This window comes from Heteronotia binoei, chromosome 1 (assembly GCF_032191835.1).
Source record: "Heteronotia binoei isolate CCM8104 ecotype False Entrance Well chromosome 1, APGP_CSIRO_Hbin_v1, whole genome shotgun sequence".
Taxonomy (NCBI): domain Eukaryota; kingdom Metazoa; phylum Chordata; class Lepidosauria; order Squamata; family Gekkonidae; genus Heteronotia; species Heteronotia binoei.
The window spans coordinates 10,026,351-10,039,250 of record NC_083223.1 but is presented as its reverse complement, the minus strand read 5'-3'; the positions used below and the strand labels follow the sequence as shown (position 1 = coordinate 10,039,250).

The 12,900-nt window shown below is 47.0% G+C and overlaps 1 protein-coding gene across 1 annotated transcript; it reads left to right on the top strand.

Moving 5' to 3' along the window:
• The first annotated feature begins 352 nt into the window (after positions 1-352).
• On the top strand, positions 353-11,396 carry PROKR1 (prokineticin receptor 1). Its single transcript, XM_060256790.1, has 2 exons — positions 353-873; positions 10,700-11,396. Exons 1-2 carry the CDS (start codon positions 353-355, stop codon positions 11,394-11,396), a joined length of 1,218 nt encoding a protein of 405 aa, XP_060112773.1.
• The last annotated feature ends 1,504 nt before the right edge of the window (positions 11,397-12,900 follow it).

The window sequence follows — 12,900 nt, the reverse complement described above, 5'->3', positions numbered from 1 at the left end:
CAGACATTTCCCTCCCCTCCCCCCGCTTTCTGACGACTCTGAAGCGGGGGGAGGGCCTCCAAACCGGGGGATCCTCTGCCCCCACCTGGGGATTGGCAACCCTACAACTGGCGTGTCTGAGGGAAAGTTCAGTGCCGGAATGACCATGCTTTCGGGTTTCCTTGTCGCATTCTATTCCTCACTGAATTTTGTTTATTTCTGTCTCTTCCTATTTCCGAAGCAAAGAAAGGACTTGATTGCTCTGCACAATGGAGATGATGAAAGAAAGTAATTTGTAAGCGAGCCACCATCTTTCCGAGGGAAAGCAACTCTGGGGCGATATCGAGAAGGGAAATCCGAGACGTCGGTGAAGATGGGAAAAGGCCACGGTGGCGCCGTGTGGCAGGATGGGCACCCTCCTTTGAACAACACAGCCGCGCGCACGAACTTTGCCGCCATCTACAGCCTCTACAATGAAGACTTCGGCCCTTACCACAACTTCTCACTGCCCTTCAACTTCAGCTACGGCGACTACGATCTCCCCTTGGACGAGGGAGACGACGTGACCAAAACCCGCACCTTCTTTGCGGCCAAGATTGTCATCGGCGTGGCCCTGGTTGGGATCATGCTGGTCTGCGGCATCGGCAACTTCATCTTCATCGCCGCGTTGGCCCGCTACAAGAAACTGCGCAACCTCACCAACCTCCTCATTGCCAACTTGGCCATCTCCGACTTCATCGTGGCCATCGTCTGTTGCCCTTTCGAGATGGACTACTACGTGGTGCGGCAGCTGTCTTGGAAACACGGCCACGTGCTCTGCGCCTCCGTCAACTACCTGCGCACCGTCTCCCTCTACGTCTCCACCAATGCGCTCTTGGCAATAGCTGTGGACAGGTAAGGGGAAGAACGGGAAATCTGACTCGTATAGTCAAGTGTGTGCTATCGTCGGGTGGAATTCTGGAAGGTGCTCCTTTGCATATTAGACCACACACCCCTGATGTTCATGTATATTACAAATGTTTAGATTTTAACTATAAATTATGAATTGTCAATTTTAATGTTTAATTTTATATTTTATGTTAGTTTTACATGTTGTAAGCCGCCCTGAGCCACCTAGTGGGAAGGGCGGGATATAAATCTTAAAATAAATAAAATAAATGATGTAGCCAATCCTCCGAGAGCTTACAAAAAAGAGCCTTGTAAGCTCTCGGAGGATTGGCTACATCAGAGGGGTGTGGCCTAATATGCAAATGAGCTCCTGCTAGGATTCCACCCCTGGCTATCGTTCTCCGTAACGAATGATTTCAAAATTGATTCTGTTGGTTAACCTCTTACCCCAACAGTCCCTCTGGTAACCTTTTAAGTGACAGACAGCTATTTTAGGCTCTGAGGCCTAAGTTTCTACCATAGGGCATTCAGTACAAGAGGACACTTGTGTTTTTCATCCCATCTGTGGGGGCAAGAAGGGTCTGACCCCTTGTGCTCTCTTTACAGCACTCACTGTTGAGGGTGCAAAAAAAGGTATTTTTTTTTTTAGCGGGAATGCACGGGGATGCAGTTCCAGCTGGCTTAGTGTCAGTGGGTGTGGCCTAAAGTGCAAATGAGTTCCTGCTGGGCTTCTACAAAAAGCTCTGTGTGAAACATTGATGAGATCAGGGGGCGTGGCCTAATGTGCAAAGGAGTTCTTGCTGGGCTTCTTCTACAAAGAAAGGCCTGTGGATGGGGGGGGGGGTCACCAAGGAAGTCAAGGGTCACTACGCAGAGGCAGGCAGAGGCAAACCACGACTGAACGTTTCCTGCCTTGAAAACCCTCCAGGGTCGCCATTAAGTTAAAAGAGAACAAGGACTAGTCTTCCTCCTGCCCTCCTTAGCCTGGCTGCCCTTTTCTCTTCTGACCTCCTTGCCTGCCTCCTCTCCTTTGTGATGTCAACAGGGCCTGTGATGTCATAGAGAGTTTGTGTTGCCAGGGAGTGTCATTGGCTGTCTCTAGTGGGAGGGTGGGGCCCTTTCCCTTCTGACCTCCTTGCCTGCCTCCTCTCCTTTGTGATGTCGACTGGGCCTGTGATGTCATAGAGAGCTTGCGTTGCCAGGGAGTGTCATTGGCTGTCGCTACTAGGAGGTGGAGCCCCTTTCCCTTCTGACCTCCTTGCCTGCCTCCTCTCCTTTGCGGCGTCAGACTGGGCCTCTGATGTCATAGAGAGCTTGCGTTGCCAGGGAGTGTCATTGGCTGTCGCTACTAGGAGGCGGTGCCCTTTCCCTTCTGACCTCCTTGCCTGCCTCCTCTCCTTTGTGACGTCAGACTGGGCCTCTGATGTCATAGAGAGCTTGCATTGCCTGGGAGTGTCACTCGCCTAGTTGCCTTGGTTTCTGAAAAAGCCCTGCAAAACGTGGAGCCACCTTGACCTGGATGACCCAGGCTAGCCCAGTCTCATTAGCACTTGGAAGCTAAACAGGATCATCCCTGGTTAGTACTCAGATGGGAGACCTCCAAAGAAGTCCAGCGTTGCTATGCAGGGTCAGGCAATGGCAGACCACCTCTGAACATCTCTTGCCTTGAAAACCCCATGAGGGGCCACCATAAGTCAGCCACAACTTGATAGTACTTTCCACCACCAAATCCCATTGACTTTGGTGGACTTAGAAAGGTGGAGCTGTGATCCGGATTGTCCTGGTGACCCACCGAAGCTCATCATTCCTTGGAAGAGGGCTTTGTTGACTTGATATATCTGCCTAGACAGGCTGCTGTTGGGTGCCTGGTGGGACACTGAATCCCTTTAAAGGGGCCCCAACTATTCTGTGTCCTCTCGTTCCCCTTGAAAACACATGAAGCTGCCTTCTACTGAAGCAGACTCTTTGTCCATCCAACTCAGTATTTTCTACTCAGACTGGCAGCAGCTCTCCAGGGCCTCAGGCTGAGGACTTTCCCGTCACCTGCTTTCAGTTGGAGATGCCAGGGATTGAACCTGGGGCCTTCGGCATGCCGAGCAGATGCTCTGCTGCTTAGCCACAGTTCTCTCCTTCCTCCTTGAAAAATGAAGTGTAAATACAGCAAAAAGAAGGGGGAAACGGGAATCGGCAGATTCAAGAAACAATTCAGTTGTTAAGCAAAACTGCCTGGGGGAAGAACTCTTAAAGCAGTACGTTTTACACTCTGCGGGATCAGCGAACGATTTCACTTTTGCGGTCGAATTGCAACAAGTCCTTTGTACCATGCGGCAGCTTGCAGGCTACGCACAGCCTTGGAGGGATGTGCTTTCCACAGATGACTGCGCTGCATTCTGAAGCATAAATCGAGGATACCGTATTGCCGTTTATTACAGCTCTTAGACAGATATACTAAGTTGAGAAAGGACCACATCCTTCAGTCACATTGATTTTGCCTTCTACAGGGACCTACTGTCTAATTTTAGTATGTGCTGCCTGTTCTCCTATGGTTCATATATGATATAAACTGATAAAAAGCTAGCTATCCATCCATCCATCCATCCTTCCATCCATCACCTGTCTATCACCTTCTCTCATTCATCTATCTATCCATCCATCACCTGTCTATCACCTGTCTCTCTCATTCATCTATCTATCCATCCATCTATCCATCCTTCCATCCATCACCTGTCTATCACCTGTCTCTCTCATTCATCTATCTATCCATCCATCCATCCTTCCATCCATCACCTGTCTATCACCTGTCTCTATCATTCATCTATCCATCCATCCATCCATCCTTCCATCCATCCATCACCTGTCTATCACCTGTCTCTCTCATTCATCTATCCATCCATCCATCCTTCCATCCATCACCTGTCTATCACCTGTCTCTCTCATTCATCTATCTAACCATCCATCCTTCCATCCATCACCTGTCTATCACTTGTCACTCATCTATCTATCCATCCATCCATCACCTGTCTATCACTTGTCATTCATCTATCTATCCATCCATCCATCACCTGTCTATCAACTGTCTCTCTCATTCATCTATCTATCCATCCATCCTTCCATCCATCACCTGTCTATCACTTGTCATTCATCTATCTATCCATCCATCCATCACCTGTCTATCAACTGTTTCTCTCATTCATCTATCTATCTATCCATCCATCCATCCATCCTTCCATCCATCACCTGTCTATCACCTGTCTCTCTCATACATCTATCTATCCATCCATCTATCCATCCATCCATGGCTTTTTTGGTAGAAAAAGCCCAGCAGGAACTCATTTCCGTATTAGGCGTATTAGGCCACACACCCTGAAGCCAACTAATCAGAACGGCCTTCTTGCTAAAAAAAAAGAGAGAGAGAGACGTCTCTATCTATCTATGTAGGTTTGTTGTAGAAAAAGCCCATCCGGAACTCATTTGTATATCAGACCACACCCTCTGATGTCATCGTTGTTTCTCCCAGGGCTTATTATAGAAAAAAGCCAGCAGAGACCGTTTGCATATTATGCCACACCTCCTGATGTCACCATTATTTCACACAGGGCTTTTTTGTAGGAAAAGCCCAGCAGGGACTCATTTACATATTAGGACACACCCCTGGTGCCAAGCCAGTCAGAACTGCATTCCTGTGTGTTCCTGCTCCAAAAAAAGCCATTTGTGTGTGAGGTGTTTATGAAAAAATCCTGAAGGATTTGAACGTTATCTTCTTCGTCATGGAAGAATACAGGGGTGGAATTCTAGCAGCAGCTCCTTTGCATATTAGGCCACACACCCCTGCTGTAGCCAATCCTCCAAGAGCTTACAAGGTTCTTTTTGGTAAGCTCTTGGAGGATTGGCTACATTCAAGGGTGTGTGGCCTAATAGGCAAAGGAGCTCCTGCTAGAATTTCACCTCTGGAAGAATACGAGTCAAGTTGAAAGGGATGCCTTTCAGAATCTAGCTAAAAATACCATTATAGTAATGGTGCTTTGACTCTTGGAAGCTTATCTCACAAAAAAACCATGTTTTTTTAAATGTTGCTGGACTCGACTCTAATTGTGCTGCTGCAAACTAGATTTTTAAAGACACCCTCTACAACTTTGCTGGAATTCCTCTCTACCAAGGAGGATTTTAGAGCAGTCATAATGATGAACAAATGATAATATCAAGGCAAAACTTGAAAGATCACAGCGTAGACTTCACAGCTGGCCACCGGGTTTAAAGAGCCAATGAAAACTATTCAGTGAGGGAATCAGAGCGACTCTCGAAGAAGAGAGAACGAGATGGATAACAGGATAATGAACGTATAATTAATGAAGCGCTCCAGGTACCAGAATGTTTGGCACTCGAAAGATGGTTTCTCTCCCACTCGCCTTCAACAGATCCACTGCTTCAGGCAACAATTCCACATTAGACTCTTATCTGAAAGCATGGGGGGGGGGTCTCAGGAAGGATTTTTTAAACCCAAAATAAAGGAATATATATTAAATATGGATGATGTCATCCAAAGTCATGCAGAGTTTGGAGAAAATAAATGAACATGCTATAGAAGGGTGGTCAGACATGAGGTCTGGGGGCTGAATCAGGCCCCCGGAGGGCTCCTGTTCGTTGTCCCCGGGCCAAAGGAAGCCCGCCTGAAATCTACCAGGGACAGGGCTTTCTCTGTAATGGCCCCTTCCTGGTGGAACTAGCTGCCGGAAGAGGTGAGGGCCCTGCAGGACTTTGCCCAGTTCTGCAGGGCCTGCAAGACAGCCCTCTTCCGGCTGGCTTATAACTAACCGGCATTGGAAACTGAGTGTCGTTTTATTAGACTGCTGTTATGTTTTTTAATGTTTTAACTGTGTAAAATGTTTAAATTTAATATTTTTATGTTAGATTTTATGTGCTGTGAGCCGCCCTGAGCCACTTTGGTGGGAAGGGCGGGATATAAATTGTAAATAAACTAAACTAAACTAAATCCTATCAGCCCCCCAAGCAACTGGCTGTCATCTGCTTCCTTCTCCCTATCTCTTGCTTCCTTCTGCATCACAGTTTGCTTTGCAAGGCTTGCTCAATTGCACAGCAGACCTACTGAGCCAAGCCTCTCTTCCTTCTATTGGCTGAGGCTCCTCCCCCTCCTGGTCCCCTACGGAAGGAAGGAAAGAGCCAGAGCTTCCTTTGCTCAATTCCCTGGATCCCATGGGTGAAATACAAAGAAAGCACCTTTAAGACCAACAAGTGCTAACATTTTAAGCATGTTTTAAGTTTTTAAATATATATATATATTTAATTGCGTTTGTCTCTGTCCTTTATAAAGTTTATGTCTCTACTACCCAATCTTAAATAGGTACCCACATGGCCCAGCCCAACATGGCTCGGCCCAACCCAACATGGCCTGGCCCAACAAGGTCACATTTATGTCAGATTCAGCCCTCATAATAAATAAGTTCAATACCCCTGTGCTATAGAGCAGAGCTGGCCAAATATGCTTAACATAAGAGCCACATAGAATAAATGTCAAATGATTGACAGCTGCAAGGCATGAGCAAATATCACACACACATTTTGTTAAAACTTGTAATACTTTCTTTTCACAGAAAGATGCAATACGTACTTATGCACTTTACAACATGACCAAGCTAGAAGGAGGCTTTTTTAAACACAACAGCTGGGAATAATAGTCCCCATAAGACCAGCATAGGGAAAGTTTAGAGAATTATCCTTAGGCACCAGTGGGAGAAGGAAACACATATGTACCATATAAATGGAGAGCCAGTTTGGTGTAGTGGTTAAGTGTGCGGACTCTTATCTGGGAGAACCAGGTTTGATTCCCCACTCCTCCACTTGCAACTGCTGGCATGGCCTTGGGTCAGCCATAGCTCTGGCAGAAGTTGTCCTTGAAAGGGCAGCTGCTGTAAGAGCCCTCTCAGCCCCACCCACCTCACAGGGTGTTTGTTGTGGGGGAGGAAGGTAAAGGAGATTGTGAGCTGCTCTGAGACTCTTCGGAGTGGAGGGTGGGGTATAAATCCAATATCTTCTTCTAAATCACTGACCACTGTTTCCATCATTATGCATCTCTCTTTGCCTTGACACCAAGGTTAGTGAATACAGCTCCCAGAAGAGCTATGAAACAAAGAGAGAATCCTACGCCAACCTCTTGAATTCTGTCCCTCCTTCCAATGGAACAGCCTAATTGGGGTAAGCCTGTAAGTTCCTCCTTGACCTCCAGAAGCCACACAATATGTGTGAAAAGCCACCGTTTGGCCACCCCTGCTATAGAGATATTTCTTGATGGTTATTCTTCTAAGTGCAGCACCCATTTTCCATGGCTTTTGTATGCACGGGTCTCATGAGCCCTAAGACAACCAGTTTGGATGGTCAAAGTTACTTCTGTTTCCTTCTTCCCCTGAAGAAAAGTTGACTGGATCCAACTTGATGCAAATACCTTTAAAAGCAGAGCACAAAACCACCAACCCGTTTCTTAACAATTGTGTCTTAAACAGTTCTAACTTCAAATTGTTTCATTTTTAGTATCTGCCTCTTTTAGGGGGAAATGAACGGTGATATGGGTGCTGCTAAGGTTTCTAGCTCTGGGTTTGGAAATTCCTCAAGATTGGGGAGGGGGTGTGGAGCCTGTGGTGGATGGGATTTGAGGAGGGGAGAGAAACTGACAGGGTTGTAAAGATATCGAGAAGTGGTCCCCAACATTTTTGCAGCCTGTGAATATGAGGACGTAAGAGAAGCCATGTTGGATCAGGCCAATGGCCCATCCATTCCAACACTCTGTGTCACACAGTGGCCAAAAAATCCAAGTGCCAGAATTGCAAGATGGGCACAGCCACAAAATGGCTACCAGAGGAGGCAAAGTCAGACAGAAAATGGCCACCACAGCTTATTTTCAGTCACAAAGTGAAGATTCTTGTGTTGTAGTAGCTTATGTGGTGATGTAAAGTGCCGTTAAGTCACAGCCAAGTTGACTGAGCCAATTTAAGGCGACCCTGTAGTATACTCAAGGCAAGAGACAAACAGAAATGATTCGCCATGACCTGCGTTTGTGTACTGATCCTGGACTTACTCAGTGATCGCCTCCCAGGTACTCACCAGGGCTGATCCTGCTTAGCTTCCAAGATTTGAAGAGATAAGAACATAAGAGAAGCCATGTTGGATCAGGCCAATGGCCTATCCAGTCCAACACTCTGTGTCACACAGTGGCCAAAAAAACCAGGTGCCATCAGGAGGTCCACCAGTGGGGCTAGAAGACCTTCCACTTTGTCCTCCCCAAGCACCAAGAATACAGAGCATCATTGCCCCAGACAGAAAGTTCCAACAATACACTGTGGCCAATAGTCACTGATGGACCTCTGCTCCATAGGCTTATCCAGTCCCCTCTTGGGATTGGGCTAGCATTGGCTATTCGGGTCAGGGCAGAAGTGGTTTGCCATTGCCTGCCTCCAGGGCTTTTTCTGTAGCAGGAACTCCTTTGTATATTAGGCCACGCCCCCTGATGCAGCCAATTCTCCAAGAGCTTATAGACTCTGTAATAAGAACCCTGTAAGCTCTGTAGTATTCGCTACATCAGAGGGGCCTGGCCTAATATGCAAAGGTGTTCCTGCTACAAAAAAGCCCTGCCTGCCTCTGTGTAGTAGCCTTGGGTTTCCTTGGTGATCTCCCATCCCAACCAGGGGTAGAATTCTAGCAGGAGCTCCATTGCATATTAGGCCACACCCCATGTTGTAGCCAATCCTCCAAGAGTTTACAAAAAAAGAGCCTTGTAAGCTCTTGGAGGATTGGCTACATCAGGGGTGTGTGGCCTAATATGCAAAGGAGCTCCTTCTAGAATTCCACCCCTTCTCCCAAACCTAACCAAGGTTGAACCTACTTACTTTCTGAGACTGGACAAGATCCAGCTAGCGTGGGGCTTCCAGATAAGGGTACCATTGAGCTATGGCCCTGTAAATGTGAATAATCACCTAAAGAAGCGAAATAAATACTAGTAAACCTAAAACAACATTACTCACATAAATCCACATAGCAAATATTAAATTCTACTGTTCACTGAAATTTTTTTCTTCCCCACAAGCTCATTAATTCAAAAGATCCATTGGAAATCAATGAAAATCTCATGTTTTTTGCCTTGCTCTGGGTATACAAACACCCCACAATGCACTGTTTTCCCCTTGGTTGATTAAAACCATTTATCTCAAAGAGAACTGCTGGCGCGTACATACAGAAATGTGCCAGCCCGCTGTTATCTATCGAGCCAGTCAACCGGATAATCTGCAAGCTCGAGACACTTGTACAGATGTGAAGCAGTGAGAAAGAGTTCATATTTCAAGAAAGCATTGGGTACAAGGGCGAGATTCGCCAGTGCAGTGAAATATTCGCATGGAACAAGAGCATCGTTCCATTAACGACATTTCGAAGCACCGTAAACCTTGAGGGAAGCGGACGGCGAGGATGTTAACGGGTAGCGCTATCCTGAAATGTGCAGAGAAGCCCACGGGGAATATGTTTCAGGGACACAGTGATAAGGCTACATGAGCTGGTATTCCCCTTCTGTTTTGAGGTCTTCTACTGTATTCTGGAGCCAGTTTGGTGTAGTGGTTAAGTGTGCAGACTCTTATCTGGGAGAACCGGGTTTGATTCCCCACTCCTCCACTTGCACCTGCTAGCATGGCCTTGGGTCAGCCACAGCTCTGGCAGAGGTTGTCCTTGAAAGGGCAGCTGCTGTGAAAGCCCTCTCAGCCCCACCTACCTCACAGGGTGTCTGTTGTGTGGGGAGAAGATATAGGAGATTGTAGGCCGCTCTGAGTCTCTGATTCAGAGAGAAAGGCGGGATATAAATCTGCAGTCTTCTTCTTCTTCTGGAGGCTCCTCGTTATCTTGCACTGTGGTGCTATGCAATGATAAGCAGAACAGCTCATGGATTCACATAGTGGAGGTTGTATTGAGATTCTCTAGCATCGGGGCTGTGGCTCGGTGGTATAGCATCAGCTTGACATGCAGAAGGTCCCATGTTCAATCCCTGGTAGCTCCAGTTTCAGAAAGGATCAGGTGGAGGTGATGTGAAAGATCCAGGAGAATCACAGCCAGCCAGATTAGACAATACTGATCTTGATAGACCAAGATGGTTTCAGAGGTTAGCCATAATCCAGTAGCACCGTAGATTTTGGGGGTTGAAGCTTTCCACAATCAAAGCTCTCTTGAGGGAGCTTTGACTTTTGAACATGTATACCCTGAAAATCTCATTGATAGGCCGAGGAACTGTTCAGTGTGAGGCAGCATAATGAGTTTATATAATATGAGTACCGTATGGCTGACTGCAAGGAGCCCCATGGCACAGTGTGGTAAACTGCAGTACTGTAATCCGAGCTCTGCTCATGACAAAACCCAACGGAAGGTGGGTTCAGGTAGCCGGTTCAAGGTTGACTCAGCCTTCCATCCTTCCGAGGTTGGTGAAATGAATACCCAGCTTGCTGGGGTTAAAGTGTAGATAACTAGGGAAGGCAATGGCAAACCAACCTGTCAAAGTCTGCCATGAAATCGTCCTGATGTGACATCACCCTATGGGTCGGTAATGACCCGATGCTTGCAAAGGGGGCTATCTTTACCTTTCACCTTTTTATGGCTGGCTGCAGATTCAACATTAGCTGTTCCATCATCAGTAGTGGGTCTTCCTTTTCTTGGAAAATTGTCTTTCCTCATCATGGATTTCAGGTGAGGAGCGGCCACTAAAACAAGTGACTCTTTTCAGTAAACGAGCTCGGAAACACATTATTTTATTGCACAGCTTTGCAAACCTCTTTTTTGTCTTTTTCAGGTACCTCGCCATTGTTCACCCCCTGAAACCCCGGATGAACTACCAAACCGCTACCATCCTCATTGCCTTGGTCTGGATTATTTCCCTCATCGTTGCCATCCCGTCCGCGTACTTTGCAACCGAGACAGTGCTTTTCATGGTGCAGAACCAAAAGAAAATTTTCTGCGGCCAAATTTGGCCGGTCGACCAGCAAGTTTATTACAAATCCTACTTCCTTTTCATCTTTGGTATCGAATTTGTGGGACCCGTCGTCACCATGACTCTGTGCTACGCCAGGATCTCCCGGGAACTTTGGTTTAAAACGGTGCCAGGCTTCCAGACGGAACAAATCAGAAAAAGGCTCCGTTGTAGAAGGAAGACCGTTTTGGTGCTCATGTGCATCTTGACAGCCTACGTCCTCTGTTGGGCCCCTTTCTACGGCTTCACGATTGTCCGTGACTTTTTCCCCACGGTGTTTGTGAAGGAGAAGCACTACCTGACCGCCTTCTACATCGTCGAGTGCATCGCCATGAGCAATAGCATGATCAACACCATGTGCTTCGTCACCGTGAAGAACAACACCGTGAAGTACTTCAAGAAGATCATGCTGCTCCGGTGGAGGTCAACGTATCGTGGGGCCAACTTGAGCACAGAGATGGACATCAGGACGAGCGCCATGCCAGTCACAGAGGAGGTGGATTGCATTAGACTGAAGTGAGTTCTTCAGACGGTGGCGGACACCTTACAACAAAGATTCCCTTTGGTGTCAAATGTCATAAACATTGCTCCATGCTCACTGCTGTATGTGCGAAAGTAGTAGTGGTAGAGCACTTGCATTAATGGACAGATCATGGGATTTGCTCCTTAAACAACTCTGCCCCATTTTTGCTGTGGTCCTCTTCTCCCTTGTGCTACAAACACTTGGAGGCAGGCCTCGGATTCAGCAGGAGCTCACAGGAGCGCAGCTCCTGAACCTTTCTGAGGGTTCCCCCTCTTCCTCCCCACCTTCCCACCTGTTGGAACGGCCTTGGGTCAGCCATAGCTATTGCAGGAGTTGTCCTTGAAAGGGCAGCTGCTGTGAGAGCCCTCCCAGCCCCACCCACCTCACAGGGTGTCTCTTGTGGGGGGAGAAGATATAGGAGATTGTAAGCCACGCTGAGTCTCTGATTCAGGGAGAAGGGCGGGGTATAAATCTACAGTCTTCTTCTTCATCTTCTTCTTCTTCTTCTTGGTATAGCGGTTAAGTGTGTGGACTCTTATCCGGGAGAACTGGGTTTGATTCCCCACTCCTCCCCTTACAGCTGCTGTAATGGCCTTGGGTTAGCCATACGTATTGCAGGAGTTGTCCTTGAAAGGGCAGCTGCTGTGAGAGCCCTCTCAGCCTCACCCACCTCACAGGGTATCTGTTATGGGGGGGAGAAGATACAGGAGATTGTAAGCCGCGCTGAGTCTCTGATTCGGAGAGGAGGGCAGAGTATAAATCTGGAGTCTTCTTCTCCTTGTCCATTGAATAGTAGGTGCAGCTGCATAACAATTCCTGGATGAGCTCCACCACCTATTTTTCTACAAAACGACTCCTGCTTGGAGTTTTAGAACATGGAAATTCGTAACGGCATGGGGTTCTGCCTTGTATCTCATGAAAATCAATGCAAATCTTCCCTGTTCCTTAACGGCCAGCTCACAAGCTGTCTAAGAGGAAAGAAGATGGAGAATCATGTAAGAACAACAAGCCGCTTCATAAACGAATGGCCTTCAGATGTTCTTGTCACCTTATCTGAGCAAGTTCACGGAACTCCTAACACCAAGATCTGCATCGTCCCGATGTTCATCTCCTTTCTGATTGGCATAAGTTCTAGAATCAAGTAGGATTTCTATAAAAAAACAATTGGTCATGTATTATCACCCCCCCCCCCAGTTCAGTAATATCATGTTGTAGAGTGTTGGACTAGGGTCCTGGAGACCTGGGTTTGAATCCCTGCTCCGCTGTGTACGCTGGCTGGGTGACCTAGACCTTGCTGCACAACCTGAGCTTAACCTATCTCATAATATTGTTGTGAGGATAAAACAGAAGAAAGAAGACAAATGTAAAAACATCAGAACGTTTTTATACCTCTGTGTAACCACTAGCTCATCGGCTATTGTTGTGAACTGACAATATTGCTGGCTTTTGCTGTAATAAATTGATTGATTCATTGATTCATTGAACGTAAACACATAAAATA

Excerpts from the sequence above, each read along its gene's own strand:
- PROKR1 (XM_060256790.1), top strand. The coding sequence starts at position 353 with ATGGGAAAAGGCCACGGTGGCGCCGTGTGGCAGGATGGGCACCCTCCT. Across the intron at positions 874-10,699 it reads TTGGCAATAGCTGTGGACAG|GTACCTCGCCATTGTTCACC; the intron begins GTAAGGGGAAGA and ends TGTCTTTTTCAG.